Source organism: Ochlerotatus camptorhynchus, unplaced genomic scaffold (assembly GCF_037179485.1).
Source record: "Ochlerotatus camptorhynchus isolate MF236.1 unplaced genomic scaffold, CSIRO-AGI_Acam_v1.1 ptg000310l, whole genome shotgun sequence".
NCBI classification, from domain to species: domain Eukaryota; kingdom Metazoa; phylum Arthropoda; class Insecta; order Diptera; family Culicidae; genus Ochlerotatus; species Ochlerotatus camptorhynchus.
Window position 1 is genome coordinate 8,953 of NW_027040798.1, and position 26,754 is coordinate 35,706.

At 39.4% G+C, this 26,754-nt stretch overlaps 1 protein-coding gene across 2 annotated transcripts in view; it reads left to right on the plus strand.

The window, feature by feature from the left end:
- The first annotated feature begins 715 nt into the window (after positions 1-715).
- Positions 716-26,754, plus strand: part of LOC135707413 (ras-related protein Ral-a) — a 29,197-nt gene continuing 3,158 nt past the window's right edge. For both annotated transcript variants that reach the window (XM_065229227.1, XM_065229226.1), the window contains exons 1-3: positions 716-1,272; positions 16,912-17,072; positions 17,135-17,309. In XM_065229227.1, the coding sequence (XP_065085299.1) occupies positions 1,120-1,272; positions 16,912-17,072; positions 17,135-17,309 (489 nt within the window). In that variant the 5' untranslated portion in view covers positions 716-1,119. The remainder of the gene's footprint in view (positions 1,273-16,911; positions 17,073-17,134; positions 17,310-26,754) is intronic.

Here is a 26,754-nt window from a genome sequence, read left to right on the forward strand (position 1 = left end):
CGTTAATCATGTTTGAAGCCATTAGGCAAACCGGCTTTCTTCTAGCTTCCAGTAGTGTACCTATAATATAAACAACCCCGCGCTGATGCATCGTAAATTAAACCCGTGATGATTTTCACAAACATTCGCCCGGTCCCAGTTGGGACCGGCTGTTGCTACGGTACCAGCAGATGGGAAAACTGTGGTCTGGTTTCCCCGATAAACTTTGTATACGCACGCTCGAACGATTTTCAGTACACAAATATTCCAGAGTTTTGAGCAGTTCGGGTCGATTGCTTCTTATTGCTCTATATTCAAAGGTCTACGGTTTACGTTCGGGAATCAAAGGGAACGGAAAATCTGCAAACACACACCCACCCACTCGACGTCGTCGTCTTCCACCGGAATTTTCCAGCACACACCGTCGTCAAATATTGTTTAAATCACCACCAATTCGGCACGTGCCATGCGTGTCTGGTTTTCCAAACAAATATACAGTGGGCATCGCAATCAGGATTTTTTTTGTAAAACGCATCATGCGTCTCCAAGGCTTTGCAAAAATCATGGAGACACATGGTTGATTTTTGAAAAAATAAAACATTCGCTTTTTTTTTTAAAGTAGATTTCTTTGCCCAGTGTAATTCAGAAATTTCAACCATCCAACCAAAATAAAACATAAATCCTAACTCTTGATTACTTTACCGCATTTGCAGATTCCACAACATCATCGAGCAGGCGAGAGCAGCGCACGAGTATACCAGGGTTCCGATCATGATGAACCGAAAGCGATGATGGTGATGATCTCGGTGACGACAACCATGATGGAGCCCAGAGTTGGACTGGAGTGAAGTAGCAGCAGAAGAAGACGAAGTGGCAGGCAGTGCGCCATCTCCGTAGAGATAAGAAGTGATATTATAATTACCAAGTGTTCATCTCATGTGGATAGTAGAGTATCGTAAGGACTGAATGCATTTGGCGAACCAGTGCGAATCTGTCTCTGACGTGTAACTAGTGATAACAAGCGACCAGAATAAAAAAAAAACGATATTACCTCAGACGTGCTTACATCATCCTGCTGAAATACTAGCGTTCTACTGTGTGTTCTCGAGAAGCGAAGAAGAATCAGAAAAGATCGGAAAAATGTCGAAGAAACCTACGGCGGGACCAGCGCTGCACAAGGTCATCATGGTGGGCAGCGGTGGCGTTGGAAAATCGGCACTCACACTACAGTTCATGTACGACGAGTTCGTGGAGGACTACGAACCGACCAAGGCGGACAGCTACCGGAAAAAGGTGAGTGTCGGTGAACCACTTAGGTTGGGCTATTTTTCTCACAGATGGTGCTTTTTCAGTGGTAGAAAGTTATTAAACAAAACCATGCACAAATTTTGAAAAGTAGAAATACTACACTTTTGATCAAGAAATCATTCAGGGAGTTCCTTATTCAGTTTTGTTTTTCGGAAGCTATTGTCGAACATAGACAGCTTTAGTCCGAGAGTTAGAAAGTGATAGCTCTATTGCAGATCCAGCAACCCATTTCAGAATGTCTGGTGAGTCACGCCCATTCCGAGGTTACTTTCACTTACAATAAGCCCCGCATGTATGCATCACTGTTATCAAATGGATATTGATGTTATATACTCGCTTCCAGGTTCGAAAGTATTCTTTTCAAACCTGGCACGTATTTAGTATATGTTTTTTTTTTTTAATTTTAAAATGTATTTGGGTTGGTCTCACCATGTTAATTTGATCCTCCAATCCATGCATTCCGTAATTTTGATTTTTTCATCTCATTTCGTGATGCACCTTTGTAATACTTCCTTCAACGAACACAATTTTTTTTGTATTGCCATGGTCATCTGGGACTCTGGGAGGAGGTTTGCGTCTAGTGCTTTCCCCAGGAACAGTTCGCGGTCACGGTCCAGTCTTGGGCGTATCCAGCGAGGCATCTTTCATATTGCTCGCAATCTCCGAAACCGGAGAGAGACCAGCAACCGAGCACTTTTGCAAGCGAAAAACTTGCTGATTCACGGCAACGTCGGCTACTGAATCAACACCAAAACTCACTACGGACATATTATCAACACGTTCCCGGACTAATTCACCAACCGGACCGATCTCTCAATAGAACTACACACCAAAAGTGCAGCATCCGAACTCGGAGAACCGGGCTCCCGCGAGGCAATGAAAACCGACATCGAACAATAGAACTGAAGCGGCGTCGTATATTTTGGAGGTTAAATTCAAGGTCAACCGAGTCACTCAAGGCAAAACACGGTATATCACTAAATGATAACTTTATGAACTCTTTATGAAAATTTCAGCACACAAATTAATAAATTTAAAGCACACAATTAACATTAATTCGCTGACAAAAAATGCGCAGCAAAAGAAAAACACTTCAGTTTTCAAGCGCAGCCTACTGCGATCTCGTCCACAATTTTGCTACTTTTTGTAATATGAAAAATAAAACTTTTCAATTTGAAGAAGAAACGATGGTTTTTGTGAAATTCTGCTTTTCATAAGTCAATCGAGATAGTTCGAGCTGGTGGAACTTGCTCGGACTAAAACTCACGAAAATATTGTAAACCCGTGGAAATTAATAAGCTCTAAATAGCGGCGCCGGTGGTGTAGTGGTAAGCGTGATTGCCTCTCACCCCAGCAGGCCTGGGTTCAATCCCAGTCGGCGCCGCCAGGATGTTTGGAGACATAACATCTCTGATCACGCCTTCCTTCGCAGAGGAAGTAAACACGTTGGTCCCCGGTTCATGAGTTGATGGGTCGATAGGGGTAGGGTCCAGGTGTGGGAGCTGCCTTCTTGGCGTCGGTAGCATTGGTGCTCAGCACGGAAAACAAATCAAGGAAAAAAAATATAAGCCCTAAAGTGCGATTTGAAAGGTGCTTAGGTTTTCCAAACGTCTAATCCCGTTTAGCTCCGGAAATGAGGCCTAAATCGTAGTTTGAGAGTTATCTACGTTTTCCAAATGTTTAAACACATTTATCTTCGAAATCTGGTCTTAATCGCGATTTAAGGAATACTTGCAAGGTGAACCGAGAAATCGGGAATGCCCAGAACACGCCAAGAATTAGAAATCACCAGGAAAAACAGGGAAAAGCTCGTGGATTTTGATTTTGTCTTCTCTTCATAAAAATAAGATTCTGGCTAGGATTCTGGACCATGAAAAAATGTCAAGACTCTTGGAGTGGACTAGATTTTCAGGATACTTCGGTCACTTCGATGAACTATTTGGATAATTTTGGTTTTGATACTGGTTGTGTTTACACGACACCCCGGTAAACGAAAACTAACCCGAGCCAACCCTAAGGCTCGGGTTAGTTTTCATTAACCGGTAAACAAGTTTGGATTGGAAAATTTTAAAATAAAAAAAACCTAACTTGGGTTGTGTTTTCCGGTTCATATTTTTCGGACATGCAAGTGGTGTCAGATTTTTATAAAATTTTAACGGAATGGAATTTTATGTAATTATTTTAAAATTATATAAAAATATCTTTCCCATACCAAAAAATTATGTCTGCCACCATTTTGAAATTAAAGATGGCGAACCGAGATCCAAGATGGCGGTCTTTTCATGACGACTTATCATCTGAATCCCTGCAAAATGTTGATATGGCAGATCGAAATTAAAGATGGTGATCTTTTCTTGACGATTTATCCAGCGTTTCCTTAACCTCAATCTACCTGTGCACCAACTCTCAAAACATCAACAATTATCAAAATATTGCTTGCTATGGATAGATATTGAGTAAACTAGAAAATTAAGTTGACAGTGAGGATGCATAAGGGCGTATTATACGCGATGATCGATTATCTTCATCGATTTTCTCTTTGCATTGCTACTTACCTTACCAATCAATGTCTAAGGCCTTGTTGTCCTCTGCTGTCCGAAGAAGTCGTCTCCACTCTACTCGATCCATGGCCACACTTTGCCAGCCTCGTAGTCTGGGAAGGGTCCGCAGGTCGCCTTCTACGACTTCGAAGTTGCGTGGTTGAAGTTCGTCATAGATTAACCTATCGCAGCCCAGGAAGCCGAGCGATTTGCAGTTCCATGTTCCGAGTTTCCAATCGTAGTCCTTATTTCGTCGCGTAGGTCTGTGCCGATTGTTCCGATCCGTATTTCTTTCTTCAGTATTTGCAATTTTATGTTTTTTACAGGGCGGCTTGTTAGGCCTGCCCAACCTCCTGTCTCGCCGGGGGACCATCGTGCACAGCTCTGTTTAGAGTCCCACACTGGCACTAGGACGGTGATCAGCCGCTCCTAACATGGAGAACAGACGCCGTTTTGAGCCGCACCTCCCTGGTGAACAGACGCTCGGGTTTGGTGAAGCATTTCCTCGATCTCCGTACTATGGTTACCGCGCCAGTGTTCGCGTCGCACCTCTTCACTTTGCTATTGCCGGACTGGCAACATTGCCCAGGCTGCGCCACCCAGCTGTATCCATGTTTCAGCTGGTAGTCTTTTGTTATCATTTGACTCGGGGAGGCGTGAAGTAGGAACTTGTGAGGACCAGGGCCAGGTATTCCACTCCTTCCAGGTTGTCAACTCACCATTTTGTAGCCCTAAGCGAAACAATTGCCTAGAATTTGTTCAATGCAAAGTTGCAATGTGTTTACATTGTATTGGCTATCAAAAGCAACAGCAAATGCACCGAGAAACGTTAATTCTAGCGAGTTATTAACAAAAGAGAAAATCGACGAAGAGAATCGATCACGCCCTTATGCAAAATACTTTTTATATATGAGCAAAAAAAGGAGTCAACGGCGCCGGTGGTGTAGTGGTAAGCGTGATTACCTCTCACCCCAGCAGGCCTGGGTTCAATCCCAGTCGGCGCCGCCGGGATGTTCTGAGGCATAACATCGCTGATCACGCCTTCCTTCGGAAGGGAAGTAAAGCCGTTGGTCCCCGGTTCATGAGTTGATGGGTCGATAGGTGGTAGGGTCCAGGTGTGGGAGCTGCCTTCCTGGCACGTCGGTAGCATTGGTGCTCAGCACGGAAAACAAGATCGACGGAAAAAACAAACAAAAAAAAAAGGAGTCAGAGGTCAAAAATTGTGATCAACTGCCATTTTGAAATCCAGGACATCGAACCGAAATAAATGACGATTTATCATCTGAAACCACGCAAAATGTTTTTTTTATATATGAGGAAAAAAGGAGTCAGAGGTCAAAAATCGAGGTCTACCGCAATTTTGAAATTGATGATGTCGGATCGAAATTCAAAATGGCCGCTCTCATAACTATTTTGCATCTGAAAACATTCAATATGGGTATTTTTTGTATGAAGAAAGTGTCTAGAGGTCAAAAATCGAGTTCCACCGCCATTTTGAAACGCAAACTGGTGGACTAAATTCAAGATGGCGTTCTTTTTTGACGATTTATAACCTATAGAAAGACCATAGAGGTAACTCTAAGACCAGAAGGAAACCGAAGAAACGAGCTCAACTTTTTGGCTCAGCTCTGGTACAGTTCGCTCTTAGCTGTTGACATGAGCAGCTTTTTGTCTTTTTTCGGTTTGAGTCACGCGATAGTCTGTTTTTCGATAGCAACTCTTTGTTGCGGTGCTTTGCTCATTATTTGAAGTTTGTTTGCTTCTGTCGTTGCCCCTTTGGAAGCAAACAACTGGAGATGTCCGTTGAAATGAAAATGACGATTAGGTTCAGCTTCCCATATGACTTGCCGAGACCATCGATGGATGAATTTGCAAATTTCGTGAAAGCCGTGGACGCGGATCCCGTGCAGGTGATCGCTACATATCACATAGCGGAAGAAAAATCTATGTTTATCAAGTTCAAATCAGCAGATTCCATGCTTCATTGCTTGTTGAACATCCGTGAACAATTAACTTTTCATTATGCCGGTGGGAAGTCAGTCGAAGTATGCATGTCAACTGCTAGGGGCACCGTTCAATACGTGAGAGTGTACGACCTCTCACCAGAAGTCCCGGATTGCGATCTAGCTTTGGTGCTAGGGAAATACGGTGATGTAAAGCGTGTAGTTCGGGTGAAATTTACAGCTGCCTTGTGCCTCGATATGCACACAAGTGTGCGGGACTATGTATGGATATACAAAAAGAGATTCCCAACTCGCTGCATTTTCTCAATCGAAAAGTGAACATATTCTATCAAGGGAACACTAATTTGTGTTTCCTTTGTAAGGCGGAGGGGCATCGGATGAATTCCTGCCCCAAGCGGAAGGATCGGAAGCAGCCGGCAAAACAACGAACGGAAGAAGAAAACCAACAACAGCATGATAATGAGAATAGTACGTACGCTGGCTGGTGTAATGACTGGAGGTGCATCGCCAATCGATGAAGCTGTTGAAGTCCTGGAAAAAGAGGTGGTGGTGATGGATGTGACGTCCTTGGACACCGAGAAGAACAGTGGAGAGGAAGAAGAGAACCAGCGGCCGCCTGTTTTCAAGTACAAAAATGATGCGTATTACTACCACAAATTCGGAACAGTGAACTACACCGAGAAGGAGCGGATAAAGGACGAGAAGTGGCGGGCGCTGCTGAAGGAAAAAAACAATTGGATGAAGCAAGGGAGTTGAGAGCACGGATGAAAGCGGAAGCTAAACTCAAGTAGGAATAGTAAGAAGAACTCATAAACAATGTCCCACTTAATATTTTACTGTAATTATTACATTATCTAATTTTTCTCGGCATCTGAGCTTTACAAATAAACTATTGGAAAGAAAAGTAGTAGGAGAAATGGCTTTGATGTAGGCCTATGAATGCAAGGCTATCGCTAAAAATCTGCTATTTATCAATTTTATCTAGATGAACGTCATTGGGACGGTACATTTTGGTCGCTATTGAAAATTTAGTCGATTGCTGAATGTATGTATGGGCCCGAATTAGGGTCATTTACATAGGTCGACATTATATCCATTTCCCCTAATTGTTTTTTTTTGTGTAGGAAAGTCGTCTAGAGGTCAAAAATCGTGTTCCGTTGGCATTTTGAAATCCAAGATGTCGACCCGAAATTTAAGATTGTGTTTTTTTTTCATGACGATTCCACATCCTTACAAAATGGGTATTTTTTATATGGGACAGGTGGCTAGCGATCAAATATCGATGCCTGCTGCCGTTTTGACATCCATGATGTCGGATATTCGAGATAGCGGTTCTCTCATGCAGGGCTGGTAGCAGGTCACTTTTTAGTGACTTGGTCACTTTTTTGAAGCCAGTCACTAAAAAGTCACTTTTTACACCTAAAAGTCACTAAAGTCACTATTTTTCTAAAAATAGTCTCTAAAGTCACTTTTTCGCAAAATGTTTAAATTGAGTACTTGGCACTAAGAAAGTCTATAGTAGTTTTAACAAAATATACATATCTATTAAAAAATTGAAAATTTTAACCAGGGTGACCAGTGAACCGCAGAACGTTAGAACACCAGGAAAACTATTGGGAAATGCCTTCAATTTCGATTTAAAACAAAATTTTAAAGGATTCCAGGGCATACACCAAGATATATCATAGAAGAATACCAAAGTACAGACTACGAAAGTCTCATGTAAAATTAACTGTTCTGAAGACCGATTTCTTCATATCCGCTTAAATCTTAAGCCAGGTTTACCTATATAGTCAAACTTGGCTTAACACATACGGGTGTCGCTATTGATTACTGTTTAAATTAATAGAGACTCAAAATTCAGCTCCGAAACAATTTTGGAAATAATTCTAATGTAATTGAGAGTGCATTTTATCGAGAGTTCTGAGAAGAATTCTATGATGATTGGATGAGGATTCTAGGTCTAATTATAATAAGAATTCAAAATTAGTTCTGAAATGGCTCTGATGAAAATTCCATGAAAATCCCGTGAACTCCAAATATGGTCTCTGCGGATAGTTCTAAAAGAATTCTGGGGTGATTTATGACGATACTTTCAAGAGAATTCTAAAGAGATCGAAATAAATTCCGGGAAGAATTCAAATGGAATCGAATTTTGAGGAAGGAATTCTGAGAAGAGTTTCAAAGTTTGTGATGGATTTTTGTTTTGAGAATTCTGAGGAAATACTATGGGGATTCTAAGGAGAATACAAATGAATGCAAGGGAGAAGTCCAAGATTATTCTAAGCAGAAATTTATGAAACTTCTGAGGTTAATTGCATGGAAATTCTAAGGATGGATTTATGGAAGGAGCCTTCAGGGAGTTTCTAAAAGAATCAATAAAAAATCGAAAATAATCTGCTTTAACTAATCATGTGTTATTACTTCATGCGTGAATTTAACGATTTACATAGTCGGAGATGCTTAACGTCAAATATCAGACTTCAAATGGAGATTTTATACGACCGAGGAGGAGATTCAATTATAGAGTTGATAGTTCCGTAATAGTACGGCAGTGTGAAAATTGTTTATCAAAGTAGAAAGCGAGCAAAGGACAATTTTGAGGAAGGTACGAATCGGGTAGTTGTTTACGTCAGATGGCGACTTGAGTGTGAAACAATCAATAGAACTGTTTCCGCACATCAGAGGTACATGAGCAAATCGGTGATCATCCCTTTTGCCAGTGGTGGCAGGGGGAAACACCCCTCACCATCCCTCATTAACGGATGAGCTTGGTAAAGGAGATGCTCTACCCTATTCGTACCTTCCTCAAAATTATCCTTTGTTCGCTTTCTACTTTCTATATACAAATTTTACACTGCCACACTATAACGGAACTATCAACTCTTTACTTTCATCTCCTCATCTATCGTATAAAATGTCCACTTTAGTTCTGATATTTGATGTTAAGCGTTTCTAACTACGAAAATGATCTATTTCCAAGAATTTTGTTGATTGTTCTGCAAAGAATTTCAAGAATGCAATATTATGTTTGTAAAAGCTTATTTGCTTCTAAGTTTAAGAGAAGGGGAATTATTCTAAAAAAGTTCTTGATATCATTCTGAAGAAATTCTGTGAAAATTTCATAGCAAATTATCAAAGTTATCTACCTAGATATATCAAATATTTAGAGATTTCGAACGCAGAATCAAATTCAAGATCATAAAAAAAGAAATTACTATTTGCTAGTCATCATGTATAACGTAAGCAAAAGTAAATTATTCAAATCACTTAAAATGCTCTTCACAGGGGTTTCCGTTGTGAGATTCGATTAAGTTAGAGGAATTTATGAAATTTGATACTGAGTTCCATGACATAAAAAGTTTATTTCGATATCAAACCGTTTTTGAATTTCTATGTTACCATATAAATGGTTACTTATTTAGTATTTACAAGTCACTATTTGGTGACTATTTCCGTAATTTTAGTCACTAAAGTCACTACTATTATATCGCATCAGCGCTACCAGCCCTGCTCATGACTATTTTTCTTCTGAAACCATGCAATATGGGTATCTTTGGTATGAGGAAAGTGTCTAGAGGTCAAAAATCGAGGTCCACTGCCAGTTTGAAATCCAATATGGCTGACCGAAATTTAAGATGGCGGTCTTTTCTTGACAATATTGACCATATTGAATTTCGGTCCGCCATCTTGGATTTCAAAATGGAATCTTGATTTTTGTGCTTAAGACGCCTTCCCAATATCAAAAATACCCATATTGCATGGTTTCAGATGACAAATCGTCATGAAAAAGCCGCCATCTTGAATTTCAGTCTACAATATTGGATTTCAAAATGGCGATGGACTTCGATTTTCGATCTCTAGACGCCTTCCCCTAGGGGAGTCTCACTTTTAGAATGCCCATTGAATATGCATTTAGTTTAAATCAAATGCATTTAATTTCCATCGTTTGCATCAATCATTCAGTGGGATGTGAACATCAAAACAAAGCATGTGCTTTTCCGGTGACACCTATACATCAAGAGCAAATTTTCATTATGTCGTAAGTAACATTCGCACCGATCCGAGAAAAATAAAGTTTTGTTTTGATGACCGAAAAGTTATTCCTATTTCCAATTAAACACATACAATCTCATAGTGATAGCAATGTTTAACATATTTAGTCGGGTTTTAATCATACAAAAGCAAATCGCTAGCTTTCATGCTAAGAAATACTGGTTTTTGAGTCAAAATTTTTTATACGTCGTTTTTTGTTACTTAAGTCAAAGTGTATTTACCAGGATATTCGGGAGAATTATCAATTACGTCTCCTTACGTGCAGCCCATTCATCATTTTAGGACCACCGAAATCATCTTAGCAACAAACAGTTCGATTTATTCACTTTAATAATGAGAAAGCGAAACGACGAAAGTACACTTTTCACGGGTTTCTCAGTGCTGTTACTTAAGGCAAACGGCATCTCCATAGAAATCGGATGACTTAAGTAACATCGAAAACTATTTTGATCGGAAGGTGATTACGTCAAAAAGCAATTCGACTGGTAAATAAATTTAAAAATGGGATGTGATCCTATATTCGGACAGTATATAGTGTAATAGCAGGAGCATCGATTGACACTGATAGCTCGACTTTGTTTACCTTTGTTACATTCGACGTAATGAAAATTTGCTCTTGACATACATACATGCATCGAGGCGAAGATAAACAAACACAACAGAACTTCCGTTGGCAGCATAAAAAATCTCCACCGGAATCATGCGGAAGCTCCTCCACCTAAAAAGTCGAGAAAATACCGTACAGATTTCCTCAAACTTCCGCTGGTAGAATCAAAAATCTCCACCAAAATTGGGCAGAACCTCCTCCACTGAGAACGCGTGAAAACTCCGTTAAAATTTCCTTAAACATCGGCTGGCAACATCATAAATCTCCACCGAAACCGAATGGGACCTCATCCACGCAAATTAAATTTCGCATCTTTTAATGGGCCATACTTTTTTGTAATTCTCACTTTTCAAAAGGTCCTAAGTAGCAAATGTAAACAAATCGAGTTAAGCGGTACAAACTATTGCTCTTCTATCATTGTATGTGATACAAAAACACCCATCCAAATTTACTTTCATTTATTTAAAATAATCATAGGTCAAAAATTATCCAATGAACAGTTTGAAATGATGGGTAGATGATTATTACTTCGGTCATTTGGACTGCCTAACATGATTGGTGCTCATTTTCTAAAGGCGGGGCCGATCTAAAGTTAGGTATTCTACTCTGAAATCTGTGAAAGGGAATCTAGTATCATTTAGAAGAAAACGTCCAATGTAACACTCATTTTTTATGTCATTGGGAAAAATCGTCCAATGTAACATGTCCGATGTACAACTTGACTAGTCAAAACGTCCTATGTGATTTTTTTCTATATCTAGCATGAAATTCAAAGTAAAATTGTGATTTTACCTTTTCTACTGAATTTTCAGCGTTATCATTCACTGACTACATTAAAAATTGGAATGTAAAATGTATTGTTTCTAAACAGTTAAAATAATAATCTGTCGAACTCCAACTTTGATTTTCTTAAAATGGTGCATATGTTACATTGGTCTATTTGAAAAGAGGCGTGACAATTGAAGTTTATTTATGCGTCAACATCAACAGACTCAATGTAGCCCCAATGTAATGTATGTAGTCAAACGTAATCCTGGTGGAACCCTTTATCAGGACAAGACAAAGCTCCTAGAACCTTCGTTGACAGTCTTCGAAATCATGCAGAACCTCCTCCATCTAGAAGGCAAGAAAAATCCGTTTGAACTTCCAGTAACTCCCGTTGGCAGCTTCCAAAATCACCGAGATCACGCAGAACCTCGTCCATCGATTACGTGGAAACTTCGTCGAAAGTCTCTGGGAGCCTCCCTATGGCAGCATCTGAATCAGGGCTGGCAAATGTCATTTCAATGAAAGATCTCACGCGATATTTACAGAGATAGGGTTAACTACCCCATTCCCGGCCTATTAAGCACACCCCGAATTTAGTCTTTCTTAATCTAGCGCAGTTTAGCACCAAATTTATTTACCTTTCCGTACGTACCGTAAGATTTGATAAAGAGAAACCAATCGTTGAGATATTGTCAAAAGTCTAATACTGCTACTTGACGCAAAACTCGGCCTACGCATTCTAAACTCGGCCTAACGCATTGAAACGCCAATGAATTCACTTCGGCCTATCGGATGAAGATAAAAGTTGATTCGTTCGGAGCGCTTCTTTTGTTTTTGGGAATAATGGGTGCAAACCTATCATATCACGCGTTCTCATTGACTTCGTTCGGTAGCTAATTAACTAAAGTATCGTACCAAACGCATAATTGACAACTCTGAAATCATCAGTGTTCACTCAGCTGTCAACAAAAGCAGGCCACTCTCGATGTGTGCCACGCAATCGTCTGTTTTCTCGGCAGCAACCATTGTGTGGTCCTCCTCATTGTTCTTCATCAGCAGTTCTTTCGGTCGATGCGTCGTCGACTTTGGAAAGCAACCGTTTCGTGATGAGTGTGTGAGTGTTGACCACGTTCTGCGTCCATTGCTGCAATGGAAGCGCTCTGACCCCCGTTGGCGTAACTGACATACAATGAAACCACTGGAAGCGGATCCAGTTCTGATGGAGGAGGCTTTTTGGATAGCGGAAGATAAAGTGTTCATTGTGTTGTACCTTTTGACTATAGTCTTAGGATGTATTGTATAGTGACCAAGAATCCTCGGCTCTGTTAATTCGGTTGAGCCTTATCAAATAAATTAATGAACAAAAAAAAACTCAGAAATCATGGATTTATTTGAAGTTTTCTGCTCGATAGGCCCAAAATGGGCGATTAGGCCGAAGTAGTTCTCTACGTCTCTACCCTACTTCTGTAACTATCATCGGATAAGAAAACGATGATAGAGATTTTCTTCAAAATCTCATAGAATGTTTTGTCATGACAGAGCGTGATAGTGGTGTGATCATCGTAAGTACTAGCTCATTTATTGCTGTTAATGTTCCTAGTTCCGAGGAAATCTTAATAATATATTCACTCTACCGATTGCATACAGTTCCATGCTTAAAAAATCAGTAAGAAATGTTGATGTCAGAACCGCATAAGAATTATTCTCATGCGTGCTTGATCATTGGAAAATGATAAGAAAGCCAATGATAGGTAGTTTCGTCTCGTGATAGTGAGAGGGCCTGTTTTCTCATTGTCACATGACGGCCGTGATACTTACCAGTTCCGATAGATTTCGGTGCTGCCAAAGGAGGTTCCAGTGAGCTTCAATGGAGTTTTCTCGCATTTTCGGTGGAGTAGACTCTGCACGATTCCAGTGCAGAACCGGAAAATTCCGAGGAGGACGACTCTATCTACGATACAGGAAAGATTGTGGTTTGCTGTGGCTAGCTGCGCGTACGCTGAGTAGATAGAAAGAGGATTGATGACGATTCTGGAGCTTTGCTGCAAAAAGATGATGCGCGATGTAAGTAGATGCGAGAAATGAAAGAAGATTTTTAGAAGATTGATTCGCTAGTGTGAAATTTTTTGAGCATCTAGCATTGAGATTTAGATGTGTCGCCCCCCTCGGAAAATTCGACGGATTTTTTCCGCGTTCTCGGTCGAGGATCTTCTGGAATAATTTTCTCACGCCAGGAAAGTGGATTTGAGCGAAACCGAAGCGAACAACAAAACAGGACAAAACCTGGGGGGAGGTGACTGTCAAATACGAACAATCGTTGCCTACCTCGCATAACTGGTTCCAAACGGCAACAAAGCTGTTAGCAACGATGGTTTGTTTATGTTTGGAACCAAAATCACATATGGAAAAGCAATGAGCGTAAACAGGTAAGGCCCAGAAAATTATCGTCTCTTTCGTTCTTTGGCTGATTAAATGGATGACGGAGTTTGAAGTCACACTCCTTCAACCTTGTAGAGTCCACAAATGGCCGCCACGTAGGCTATAGATGCACTTCCACCTCGAGTTTTCAATTACACAAATCTCGGAAATTAGAGCTACATTTCACCTGAAATTGCTACTGCATCTATGCTGCAGCGCAGCAAACGTGGAGTAACAGATTAATTGTAGTACGTATCGTGGAAGCTGATATTTGTGCACTTAAAGTTTCGAAGTGGTATAAGGATCTCGCAGCGAATCACCTTAAACAACGAAAGAGATGAGAAATTAACTGAGTCTTACATATTTACATCTCATTGATGGATTTTCAGTTGGCCGATTTGGCAGCGCATCCCACCCCTAGACAAAACCCTTCATGTACACGGTAAGAAAAAAGTACCCAACGGCCAGTTTACTTTTACCTACTTTTGACTAGTTTGTCTCCTTTTCTCCTTCTAATCTTGTCAAAAACGGAGGAGCAAAACCACCCAACAGGGGTAGTAAAATGTGGGAACCCAACGTTGAGAATAATCATATTTACCTACTGTTGGGTACAACTAACTTACTTTTGGTTATAAATCCAGTGGAAAATTCCATACGAACTGTATACAAGTAAATTAAAATTACTTTGACCCGCTTTACCTACTTTTGGGTTCCTGCACTATAGTGCCGAGATGAGTGAAAAGAACTTAATATTGGGTACTTTTTTCTAACCGTGTATACATGCATGTATTGGTGGGAGGTGTCACTTAAAGCTACACACAGCAAAAAATTTACTTTTTTTTGTTATAACAAATGCACTTAGCGCCTTCCCCATATCTAAAATACCCATATTGCATGGTTTCAAATTATAAATCGTCGAGAAAAGGCAACCAACGTGAATTTCAGTCCGCTATATTGGACTTCAAAATGGCGGCGGAATACGATTTTTGATCTTTAGACATCTTTCCCATACCCAAAATACCCATGTTGCATAGTTTGAGATGATGAATTGGAAACTATGCGCCATGTACTCTGATCAACTATTTACGCTTTAATCAACTTGTCCATTTGGCAGCACTGCACCTCCATTTACAGCTTATTCGTCCAATCGTAAAAGCGTGTTTAGCAAAAACCAGGTTCGACTTCCATGAACCATTGGATGTGCACCACTCGTAAACACCTGTTGCGATTTGGAGAACCGTGGCAGTACATGTGTGCACCGGTTGGTTTTCTTGTCCACCACTGGTGTATTTCAGCGAAAAATTTCGAGGGAGTTTTTGGAAGAATTCTTCGAGAGATTTGATTAGAATTCCAGAGAAAATTCTAGGTCAATTTCTTATGAGTATTCTAAATAAGTTCTGAAAAAAGAATTTGTATAGGGTCCCGATGAATTTTCCAAAAAAAATCCGAGTGTATTGAATCCTGAGGAAATTTGAAAGGTAACACTGTTGCACAGTTTAATTTTTTCTAGGGTAGAAAAGTTAACCCACAATTGGTTTATTATGACTTAAAGTCTAGATCTAGATTATTTCTTAATGCTTTTTTTAAAACCCGCAGCACCTCCGTGTGGCAAGGTCGCTGATCTCATACACGTCTGTAGGGCGGAACAACCTCATGAAGAGAGCGGTACCTAGACATGAACTAAGGAAACCATAAGAAAGTCAAATATGATATCCCTGTCTTTGAAAGTCGTGTTGCACAGTATGATTTGAAGTGATTTCTAAAGAGAGAGTTCCAAGGGAATTCCGTCCAAAAACCAACTGTATCGAATTTTGACGGTACAATGCCGATGGAATCCCGAGGATAGTGCCAAAAGGATCTCAAGAAGAAATAATTCTGAGCAGAATTTCAATATAAATCTGAGGTGAATTGCAAAGGAATAACTTGATTAACGCCGATAGCATGCGAGTGGGATGAAAATAATAGATCCGAATAAATAGAAGGATGGACAGTAGGGTGCGGTTTATTTTTCGAATGTTCATGAAACCTAAACTCATTCGTTTTTCTGGCGTCAACATGGTTAGGAAATTGATGTCCTCGAGCATGAAGTAAAAATAAATAGATTTAGAGGTGGCGCAAACGTCTCCTTCAAGAATTTACTTTTACTAAAATCATAGTATAATTGTTCAACCAAGAGTCTTTGCATTATTTTCTTAATAACTAAATTCCTGAAATGTTTGTAGAACACAATATCTGTCTGATTCTGCATCAAGAATGAGTTTGACGTGGATTTCTTTAATTTTTTCTTAATTTAAAGTAAAAAACATAATATTCAACCAGCCATAACTTTGTAATTTTTTGACGAAATTCGAATCTTGTGGTACCAATTTAAAGATAGTTATGTGTTCTAAATTGTTTGAGGACTAAGTATACCCTTGAAACAGCATTCTGATACTGTTTTGTTTGACATAAATTATTGTTACTGAGATATAGTGAACACCCCATAACTCGACTTCGTGGAAACCACCTGAAGATATGTTTCACACTTCATTACTTCCATCACCTTGCTAATCGGTTAGATTGAGAGAGATTTAGTTGCAATTATGTTTCAGAGGTTATGTGCATTAGCTGGTACTAACTTAGCGAGTACCTTAACCAACTACCGACAATTTTGAACAATTTCAATGCTACAGTGATAAACTACTGCAACCATGACTCTGCTACTGACCATTATCGATCGCATTACTGTCGTTTCTCCCTGCGGTGTCTATGCAATGTACCCGTGTAAAATTTCCCGTTAATTTGCCGTTGGCTTTCTAACGTCTACATTAGCAATGAAAGCTTAACACATTTTTACTCGGGTAGTCTGTCAGCTCGTCGCGGGAATTTTCGCTCGTCAAATTTAACGATTCACTTTCAATAAAAGGGTTGGCTCGTCCACACTCGAACGACTCGAACAACCATCAGAGAAACATAGAAGAGAGAGAGAGAGATGGAGATAGAGAGCAAAATAGGTTATAAGTTACGAAAGCCATGAGCGATGAAAGTGAATTGATAAGTGAGTGAAATAAATAAAAATACGCAGGCTTGGCGCCAGGGATGGTGTAATTGTACTATTGCGTGACATGAATGATTATAATTTGTGAAAACATGTATTTTCTCCTATGTAAATTGCATTAATTTCGAAATTCTTAACACCAAAACCAAATTCTGCACCTCTTCTAACGACACTTTTGAGTGCATTTCTACACGAAAAAAAAAAATCCTAACAACAATCTTTTTCACATTGCAGGTGGTCCTGGACGGCGAAGAGGTACAGATCGACATCCTGGACACGGCCGGCCAGGAGGACTACGCGGCCATCCGCGACAACTACTTCCGCAGCGGTGAAGGGTTCCTGTGCGTGTTTTCAATCACCGAAGACGACAGCTTTCAGGCGACACAGGAGTTTCGGTACGTGCTTTTTTCCTTCGAGTGGTTTGAATTATTTTCGTGACGGTTTCGTCTTTTTTTAGGGAACAGATATTGCGTGTGAAAAACGACGAGAATATCCCGTTCCTGCTCGTCGGCAACAAGTGCGATTTGAACGACAAACGGAAAGTGCCACTGGCCGAGTGCCAGGCCCGTGCGCAGCAGTGGGGTGTGCCATACGTCGAAACGTCGGCGAAGACGCGCGAAAATGTCGATAAGGTAGGTGTGGTGAAGCGGGCTTCATTTCATTCTATGTTTGGTTGGGTTTTGAGGTCATTGGTAACAACAAAGCTTTGCGGAATGAGCTAGCCTGCCTTTAAATGCTTTCTTTTAGTTGTTTTGCTTGTGTTTCTAAATTGTTTTTGTTTTCTTAACTAGCTTATTTGTTTGGACAACAGTTTGTACGGTTTCATGGTGGTAAGCTCCAACCGGTATAATCCAGAGATTAAATCCCGATCAAGAATGTCCGGCTGCTTTGATGTCGACATCGGAGTTATCCCATCAGGGTCGGTATTAAAAGTTAATCCAGGATGGAGCTTGCCGCCATCAGAGTAAAATTTGGTTTTATCGCTCACATCGTAAACATTGTTTTCTTGAAGATGTTCAAAGGTTTTGTGAACTTTTTTCTGAGTACTTCTAGGTCTTCTAGAGGACTAAAAAAAGCAATTTCAAGAAAGTATGAAAGATTTCCAGGTGCATGTGAGGGACGTTGGACATTCCAAAGTGGGAAGAGTGGAAATGCCAATTCCCTGTTGCTACTCTCCATTCATAGGGGCATCTTCGTGATAGATTGCTTATTTTCTGACCGATGGTAGGATGTTGGTGGAAGGAGATTCTCAATTATCCAGGCGATTTTGCCTACGGAATTATCCAACCCGTTTTTAACTCTGAACCGAATAGAACGCAACAACTGCCAATTGAAAGGCACTATGGTCCCACAGAACACATTAATATGTTTGGAATCGGTCAACTGGTTCTGGAGAAATGGCTGAAATATGTTCCGGATTGTATGGGCCATGAGTCAAAATCTGACTAGAAACGAATAAAATCTATTTTTTAATATCTTTATTAAGGAGCTTTTCAGCTCTGGGCTGGTTCCTCTCCGGCCAAAAACCTATTATGTGACACTTCAAATTATATTAGAATTCAAAAACTAATACTAAAACTATAACTAAAATAAAAGTCATTTGAAGTACTCAGGACTACACTGGCCACATCCGGACATGGTCCAGATACCCGCGGGGAAGTGACAACTTTCTGACCAGGGTCAAAATCGAGCATGCGATACCTCAAATCACATGATAATTCAAAAACTAGTTCAATGGAAGTCATATGGAGTGCCCAAGATCACGTTGGTCACATTCGGATGCACTATTTCTGAATTGGAAACATTAGTTTCATTTTGTAGTTTAGGGTATTACCTTTGATGGTTTTCTACATTCATCGAGTACATATTATTCATTGTTGTAAACAATATTTAGAATATACTTCAAAATACTATCAAAGTTACCCCGTTTTACGGTACCTAAAATTACATTACTATTAGTAAGAAGGTTCAGATCCATACTAGCAATTGCTTATTGCAGCTTAAATTCTATTAATTGAAATTATGAAACTAATTATATTATAATGATATATTTTATTTGTAAGACGCAGCAGAGGGGGTAAAGTTTGTGTACGATACATACAACCTGCCAATTTCGCTTTCAAAGGGTCAGCGATTTTATGATTGCTGATTGCTAAGTCATCGCTCATTACAGCTAAAATCGCTGATTGTAACCCTCTGAAAGCAAAATTGACAGGCGTTATATGTTATACACAAACTTTGTCTTATATCTTACATATACAAATTATTATTATAATAGCTCATAGTTTCATAATTCCGAAAAATATAATCTTAGCTGTAATGAGCATTTGCAAGCTTTGTCAGATCTCACCATAGGTGGATCAATTAAGGTTTTATTACTTTTATTGCAGTCACTTTAAACACTCTTGGGCCATTCATAACTTGCCCGGGGTGAGATTTGAACTTGTGACTTTGGCGTGAGAGGTGTTAACCGCTACGCCGGAGCCACCCAAGGTTTGTCAGTTTGATTATATGGTACTGAGTCATTACAGATTCCGTCCAAGAGCTTTTCCAACCTGGACGATTATCTCATATTGGGTCATTATGATTGAATGACGATTTGGTATTTGATATTGCACCTAATATACCATACACATATGTGAAAATTCTTCAATTATTTATGAAACTTTTTTTTTTAGTTCTAAAACATGTTTTCTATTGCTACTTTTCATTTTCAATAGTTTATTGCTCCTGAGCAAGCAGGTTTATTTGCATTTTTTGTTATTCAATTCTAGCGTTTTGGAGACTATTTTGGTGTTTTCAGACCATTGCAAATCTTCCATAGATTACCCGAGCAAAGTGTGAGATCAAATTAAAAACTAAATGTGCTGTTTTGATGTTGCTGGTAATGATTACTCAAGGTGCTGTTGTTTTGGTCCTTTTAACGGTTCAACATTGAGTGCAAACAAATCTTCCTGTGACATCACATCGAAAACTAATTCTGGTAGCAGTGAGGGCAAACTGAAAACACAATTCGATGTCAAGGGGTAATCAATTCTGCACACTGTGCCGAAGGACATCGTAGCACATTGATTGGCAGACGATGACAAGTATGACAAAGAATATAATATAAAACAGCATCACTGCTTTGTGTTGACATTTTACCAATCGTTGCTAAGGATTGCTACTTTGTTTACTTCAAAGTAAGGGGAAGTTTTCTTTTTCAGATTAAAGTCGATTTTCCAGCGAGGTTGTCCCAAATCATAATACAAGATTGCACAATTGACGAGACTCTCTGTGGGATGGACTTCTAAAGAAAGTCTACAGGATTTTGGGGACAACCCAAACAAATTAGTCAGAGTCCCCTGCCGCGTAGAATAGGCCTGCTTACACCAGATGGCCATAGGATCCGGACCGAATGCAAATTGTATAGGTAAAGAGAATTGCATAATCCAGTTCCAATTGATGGATGGTGTCAACAAGATCCCGATGCAGAATGGTCCACCAATCAGTTAACCGGCTGCTGGAGTTAGTGGAAAATATTAATGAATAACAAGCAGAGACAAAGTGGATCAAACGTTGGCAACCGGTATCAAGATTCTGGAGCAGCATTTGGATGCTGTTGGATATTAGTCGATGGAAGATGTGGATGAACGTATGAAAAGTGACAAGATTTTTTTCCGTGTTGGGTATTTTGATCACTGCGACTTAGATCTATTGTGATATATGCCCCGTTTTAATATTGCTTTATCAGCATGTCGTATCACCATTTTATGAAGCGACCGACATAGACTGACCGAAAGCATTTTCCCAGTCAGGTATTACATTTCGAATGAATTGCACTACTTGGCTGGGAACTGAATTTCAAATATCAAAGGGTTCTGTCAGTCCCTTATCCAGAAAAATACGCCACAAGCAAGTGTTCAGAGTCTTTTTTTTCTATGCCACATAATCGACACATGTCCTCTTGAAGTTTTCCTATTAGCTTCAAGTGATATTTACATGGACAGTGTCTTGTTATTAAACCAGTGTACATACTGAGATCTTTCTTTGATAGTTCAAGAATTTTGCTAGTCATTGAAATGCTCGGATTAATAACTCGTTTCGACTGCCTAGCAATGAGAGTGTTGTTCCAATTGGTCTCCACTTTCATTTTTTCCCATTTCTTGAACTCCATTCTAAGAGAGCAAGTAGAAACTCCACAGAATGGTTCTGGTCCTATAAATTGTTGAGATGATCCAAGCCTAGCTAGCGTGTCGGCTTTCTCATTCTCAATTTGCATTCTCATATTGAACATTTTTAGGATGCTCATATGTCCTCTAAGATAACCTTCAAAAAAGTTCTGTGACTTAATGCACTCCTTTCTGCTTCTAATTGAATAAATTGATGCAACGGAAGCAGATAAAGTAGAGCATCTTGGTGTGCTGCTCATTACACCAGTTATTGAGAGAGTGGCTAATCTTTGCAGTCTCCCCAGCTTCTTCTGAGCTGAATTTTCATTGGTTTTAAGCCACCAAACCAATGATGCATAGGTTATTCTGAGTCTTACAATCGTCAAATAAATCCAGTGGATCAATTCAGGACACCCTTTTACAGCTCTCACTGTTATGGATGAGCTTCCAAGGTTTCCATTTCGTTAATCCAATTAACTATGCTTTTATCGAACTCATGTTTCATCATAGCGTTTTTCATTGAGTGATAAGATGCATTATCAAATGCTTCTTCAATATCAATGAACGCTGCTAGGCAAATTACTTTTGATTCAAAAGATTTTTCTAGATTTGTAAGTAAGTAGCTGAGAGCCATGAGAAAGACGAAGGAAAGCAACACTAGTTCGTTAATGTACAACCTCAGCGGTTTGGGTCTCCTGTTTATTTATTAGGGTTTTCAGAAGTTCAAAGTCTCACCAAAAATGTATGGCTCAGTTAGACGAATTCAGTACCCAGACATTAAGAAGCTACTGTCTATTGCTGCTTCTACTGTCGCCGGTGGGTCGGTAGGTCAAATCCTTCCTGATTGCCCGAGTAGCATGATGATAATGTAGAGGCACATCTTCAACTTGCCGGTTGAGTACTTATTATGCAAGATTCGGTGAACGTCTACCAGAATGGCACCCGGTACAGAACTTTTTTTCTCATGGGTGGACAAATTCTGGCATCAGTCACCCTTCTGCAGAACTTCGAGGTTGGCAACGGTCAGCGTATACTGGCTAACAGTTCCAGCAGTGGCCGACGATTTAGTGCTTGCCGATCTTCTCAATCGTTTGGCATCGTTGAACCAAGAGGAATGAATGTTCTACAAAAAAAGACTCACATGCGTGTTATTTGATGCTCGTTTTACTTATAAACAGGACAGGCACAGTGATTACCCTTGTAAGAACGTGACAAGGTAAACAAATAATCTCAAAAGTCATAACTGCAGGGTTGCCAAACTCATGGGGTATTGAGACCGACAACTTGATAGCCACACTTCGGCACATTCGGCACAACGCTGGTCGCTGGGCTCAGCTTTCGGCATGTACATTTTTCCTGTTGATAACAAAACGAGGTGTACAGCAAAATGAAAACAAAATTTGTTATTAAATTTCTCAATCGCGTAAACTGAAAGCAAATTATGTTCAGTTCAGTTTGATGTTGATTTCAAAATTTGATTTCGATTTGCTGTCATTGTGATGCTGGACTTTGCTTGGGTAAGCTATTCGAATTAAATCAAAACGCTTCCTAAGGATCTGAACCGTTTAGCGGATTTTTTTTTAACTTTTGTTTAAAATTTGACGGATGGAAAGTTAGCGATTAAACTTGCTATCCGAGCGTGGTTATTTCTGACCGACAAGAAGTTAGATTGTGACAACCGTGGCTGAGTGCTGCACGAAAATCGGTCGATCGATAACACAGGGATATTCGACCATGGAAAATAATTTTCGAAATGTCACTTTTAACAACGAATTAAATCTAACTCGGCAATTGGTTCGCAGCCTAAGTTGATAAATAAGATGCAGATGAGACAACATCGCTGGAATTGATCAAACAAGTAGAGGATTTTTAAATGAAATCCTAAGGCTTTGAACTCTGAATCATTGCCCATAACAAACGATTTTGCTAAATTTCATGCTAATCAGAGAAGGTCGAGTTCTCAGATTCGTCATTTGCTCAATGTAAATTTTCTTAATTGTTTGAATATCTTTGCAAATTTGTCAAAGATTTGCTTAGGATCATTCCAAAACGTTTTCAGTATTATTTTTACTTCCAGGATTTACCCCAACAATCTATTAATTATGTCCGGTATTCTCCAGAAATTTTCTCCATAACAGGAATTCTGTGTAAAACTCTTTAGGAATTCCTTTCAGAAGACTTCTTGAAATTTACTCTTAATTTATTTTCGCATTCTTAAAAATTTTCGTCGCGAGAATTTGTTTAATTTCGCTCCATAATTTTCTTGGAATATTCCTCGATAAATTAATAAATCTTTTCTGCCAAAATTTCTTTGGATTTCACCTCAGAATTTTGTATCTATTAGAATGAGTGTTTCCATTTCCCGACCATTTCTGACTACCCCACAATCGGGAAATATTATTATTATTATTTAACTTTATTAATGAGGCTTTCAGCCTTGGGCTGGTTCGCCTCCAACAAATCGGGAAATAGTCAATGGCTCTTCTCGGGAATTCCCGGGAAACGGGAAATAATTTTCATCAGAATTTTCTCCTTAATTACTTTCGATGAATGACCCAGGATGCAATGAATAGCTTTCTTGAGACTTCATCCGAAAATTTCTTATAAATTTCACTGGAAGTGACTTTTTCTGGAAACTTCTCCCAATTTTTCTCTGATTTTTGTTTTGTTTTACCCTGAAAGTTTTCCTGGTTTTCACTGAAATTGGCTGAAACCTCTCCCGAAAGTTTCTTCTGAGTTCTGTTTGACTTTGCCTGAAAAATGCTTCCGTCTTCACTTTGAAATTTCATCCAACTTCCTTCGGATTACCAATGAAAGTTTCCTCTAGGCATCCCTCCAAAGGCCTTCTGGTTTCCAGATTCTTACGAATTATTCCCAAAATGTTTTCTCATAATTTCCAGAGTTTCTGCCAACTACCATCTAAAGTATCTTTCTAGCTATCGCATAAGTCTCTTTCAACTTTCATAAGTACATACTTCCCCCGGCTTCTAATGTAAATTAATCCAAGGTTCTTCTGGATTCCCCTGGAATTGTCTACTGAGGTTTCCTAGTAGTATAATTTTAGTAATAATGCATATCTATCATATGCCTTTTGTAAACAAATAACTATTTCCCGGTATTCTTAACCAGATTCCTAGCCAGATTCCAAACCAAAGGCAAATTTCTCGGGATGTCCCGGGTAGGAGACACTGCTTCGAACTATCATGGAATTCTCTTGAAATTCTCTTTAGTATTCCCTTGGAAATGTATTTAGATTTTCTTGGAGCACAACTCACAGTTTCATTGGAAATACGTTCAAAATTTCTTACCAAACCTTCCCTGAAATTCCCTCAAAATTTGTGGAGGTGCGACACATCTAAATCTCAATTTCAGATGGTCGGAAAACCATACGCTAGCGCATTAATCTACGAAAAATCGTTTTTCATCTCTTACATCTAAATCTATCTACTAGCATCGCTCTCAATCTTTTTGCAGAAAACCTTCAAAATCTTCATCGATATTCTTTCTATCTACTAAGCATGTACAACAGCAAAGCAATTTTTTTTCCTGCATCTTAGATAGAGTCGGCCCCTTCGCAAAATTCTTATAAATTCGTTTGAAACTATCTTCAAACTAACATGACATTATGCAAAGAATTTTTCGAGCTATTTTAAGATTTAGATTTCCATGGAATTAGCACAGACAAACAGACATAACTCTTACATGTTTATCATCGATCACGCATTTAACGGTCAATTTAAATTTGTCTTAGTTGGTAGTAGCGTCGACTGTGGCGCGCGTTTGACATTTTTACACTGCCGCCATCTGAAAAATGTTCAATGTCTTATGTCTGTTCGTCTGTGGAATTAGGAGCCATATTTCCTTGCAGCTCCCGTCAAAATTTGTCTTTGATTAATTGATTGATCAACACTTAAGAGATTTCCAGCCCTAGGTAATCATTGGGTGTAGTTTCATGTGGTCAAGCTTGCCGTAGGGTTAATTCACTTTGAAGGAAAGATGCTGCGAATTCCCCTAGAATGCTTCCAGAAATTCCTTTCGATTTGCTTCTACAGCTCTCTGAAATTATAATCATAATCCCTATAATACTGAAATTGTTACGATATCCAAAATGGCCGAAATTTAGCATAAATGTGAATCATTTCCTATAACAATCAATTACACTAAGTTTCAAACAAATCGGAGAAGGTCGATTAAAAAGTTCAAATTGTGTTCGCTATTTTGCCTGGGAGCATGAATGAACTCTCCGCAGAATCGCTTCATTTCGAGCAATATCATTTTCGTGTAAGTCATTGTGTTTCTTGTTATCGAGTCACGATGAACATTCCTCCTTTCAAACATGACTTGACTATCGCTTGTTTCGTTCGTCAAGTGCTTCAGTTCATTTCGTTTGAAGCAAAGACTTGTTTCAATTGACGCAATGAATGACTCGAAAACTGTTATCTACTTTCACTTCAATTCGGGCTCATTCGACTTGTCAAGCATCAAAATATAGTATTCGCACAATATCCGTTGCCGATAGCGATGGCATCCGGATTATATATAGCAATAATATATTGTTTTATGTTGAACAAAATTAAATTAACGAGGCCATTCTGGAGTCCAAGATGGCGGCCATCGGGGTCAGAAAAGTGCCAAATGCCCTACAATATGGTTATTCTTGGAACGAGGACAAACCGTAGATGCCAAAAATCGATATCCGATGCCATTTTGGAATGGCGGCCATCAGGTTTCATGAAAAGTGTCAAATACCGAGGGGGACGACTCTATCTACGATGCAAAAAAGATTGTGTTTTGCTGTGGCTAGCTGCACGCACGCTGAGTAGATAGAAAGAAGATTGATGACGATTCTGAAGATTTCCTGCAAAAAATTGATGAGCGATGCAAGTAGATGCGACAAATGAAAGAAGATTGTTCGAAGATTGATTCGCTAGTGTGAGATTTGTTGACCATCTAAACTTGAGATTTAGATGTGTCGCCCCCCTCGTCAAATACAGGGTACTTTCGGAACGGGGATATGCAGGCCATTTGACACTTCTTCTGAAATCGGAAGCCACGTCTCATCCCCATTCTGAAAATAACCATATTTTAGGGTATTTGACACTTTTCCGCAGAAATGGAAGTCGCCGTCTTAGATTTCAAAATGGCGTCGGATATCGATTTCCGGCTTCTAGACGCCATCCCGATTCCAAAAATATCTATATTGATGGGTATTTGACAATATTTCCCATTTGTTCTGAAATCGGAAGCCGCCATCTTGGATTTCTAAATGGTGTCACTTTAATGTGTACATAGAAAAAAATAATATGTATCAATCAATGATATTCATGGTGAAGTATTGAACATCAATAACTGGTAAAAGTTGATAGAATATTACAGTCATCAACATGATTTGTTCTCGAATTCTGTGTACCTCGTACAAAGTAATGTTAGGAACGGAATGACTACCCAAGTAGCATTGCAAGTTTTATCATGGTTTTATAGCATTCTTCAAGTCTAAATAATGGTCTTCAAAACCCTCATAAAATTGTTACATGGGTAATGTGCAGCAGTTTTTAAGTAATATTCAACAACTTTTTTTCTGCATTCGTCAGATGTCGTATGTGTCTCCAGTGGGATGACTTGAACACTTCCGGAGTGATTTGAAATTTGGGCGTAATTGCTTTTGTAAACAACCACGTCAATCGCCGATTCCTCCTGAATAAAACCTCAATCTCGTAAACAAGCTATGCCAAATGATAGAGGAATAATTCCTTCACCTCAAAGTGTTATTAGTTTTCGAAATTGAGCTTTCGTTCGCGAGAAATCGGTGGTTGACGTGTTTGTTTACAAATGCAATTACGCCCAAATCTCAAATCACTCCGGACTTATCATTTTCAAGAGCTGACATCTACTAACTAGACGTGAAAAAGAACTGGCATCACTGATA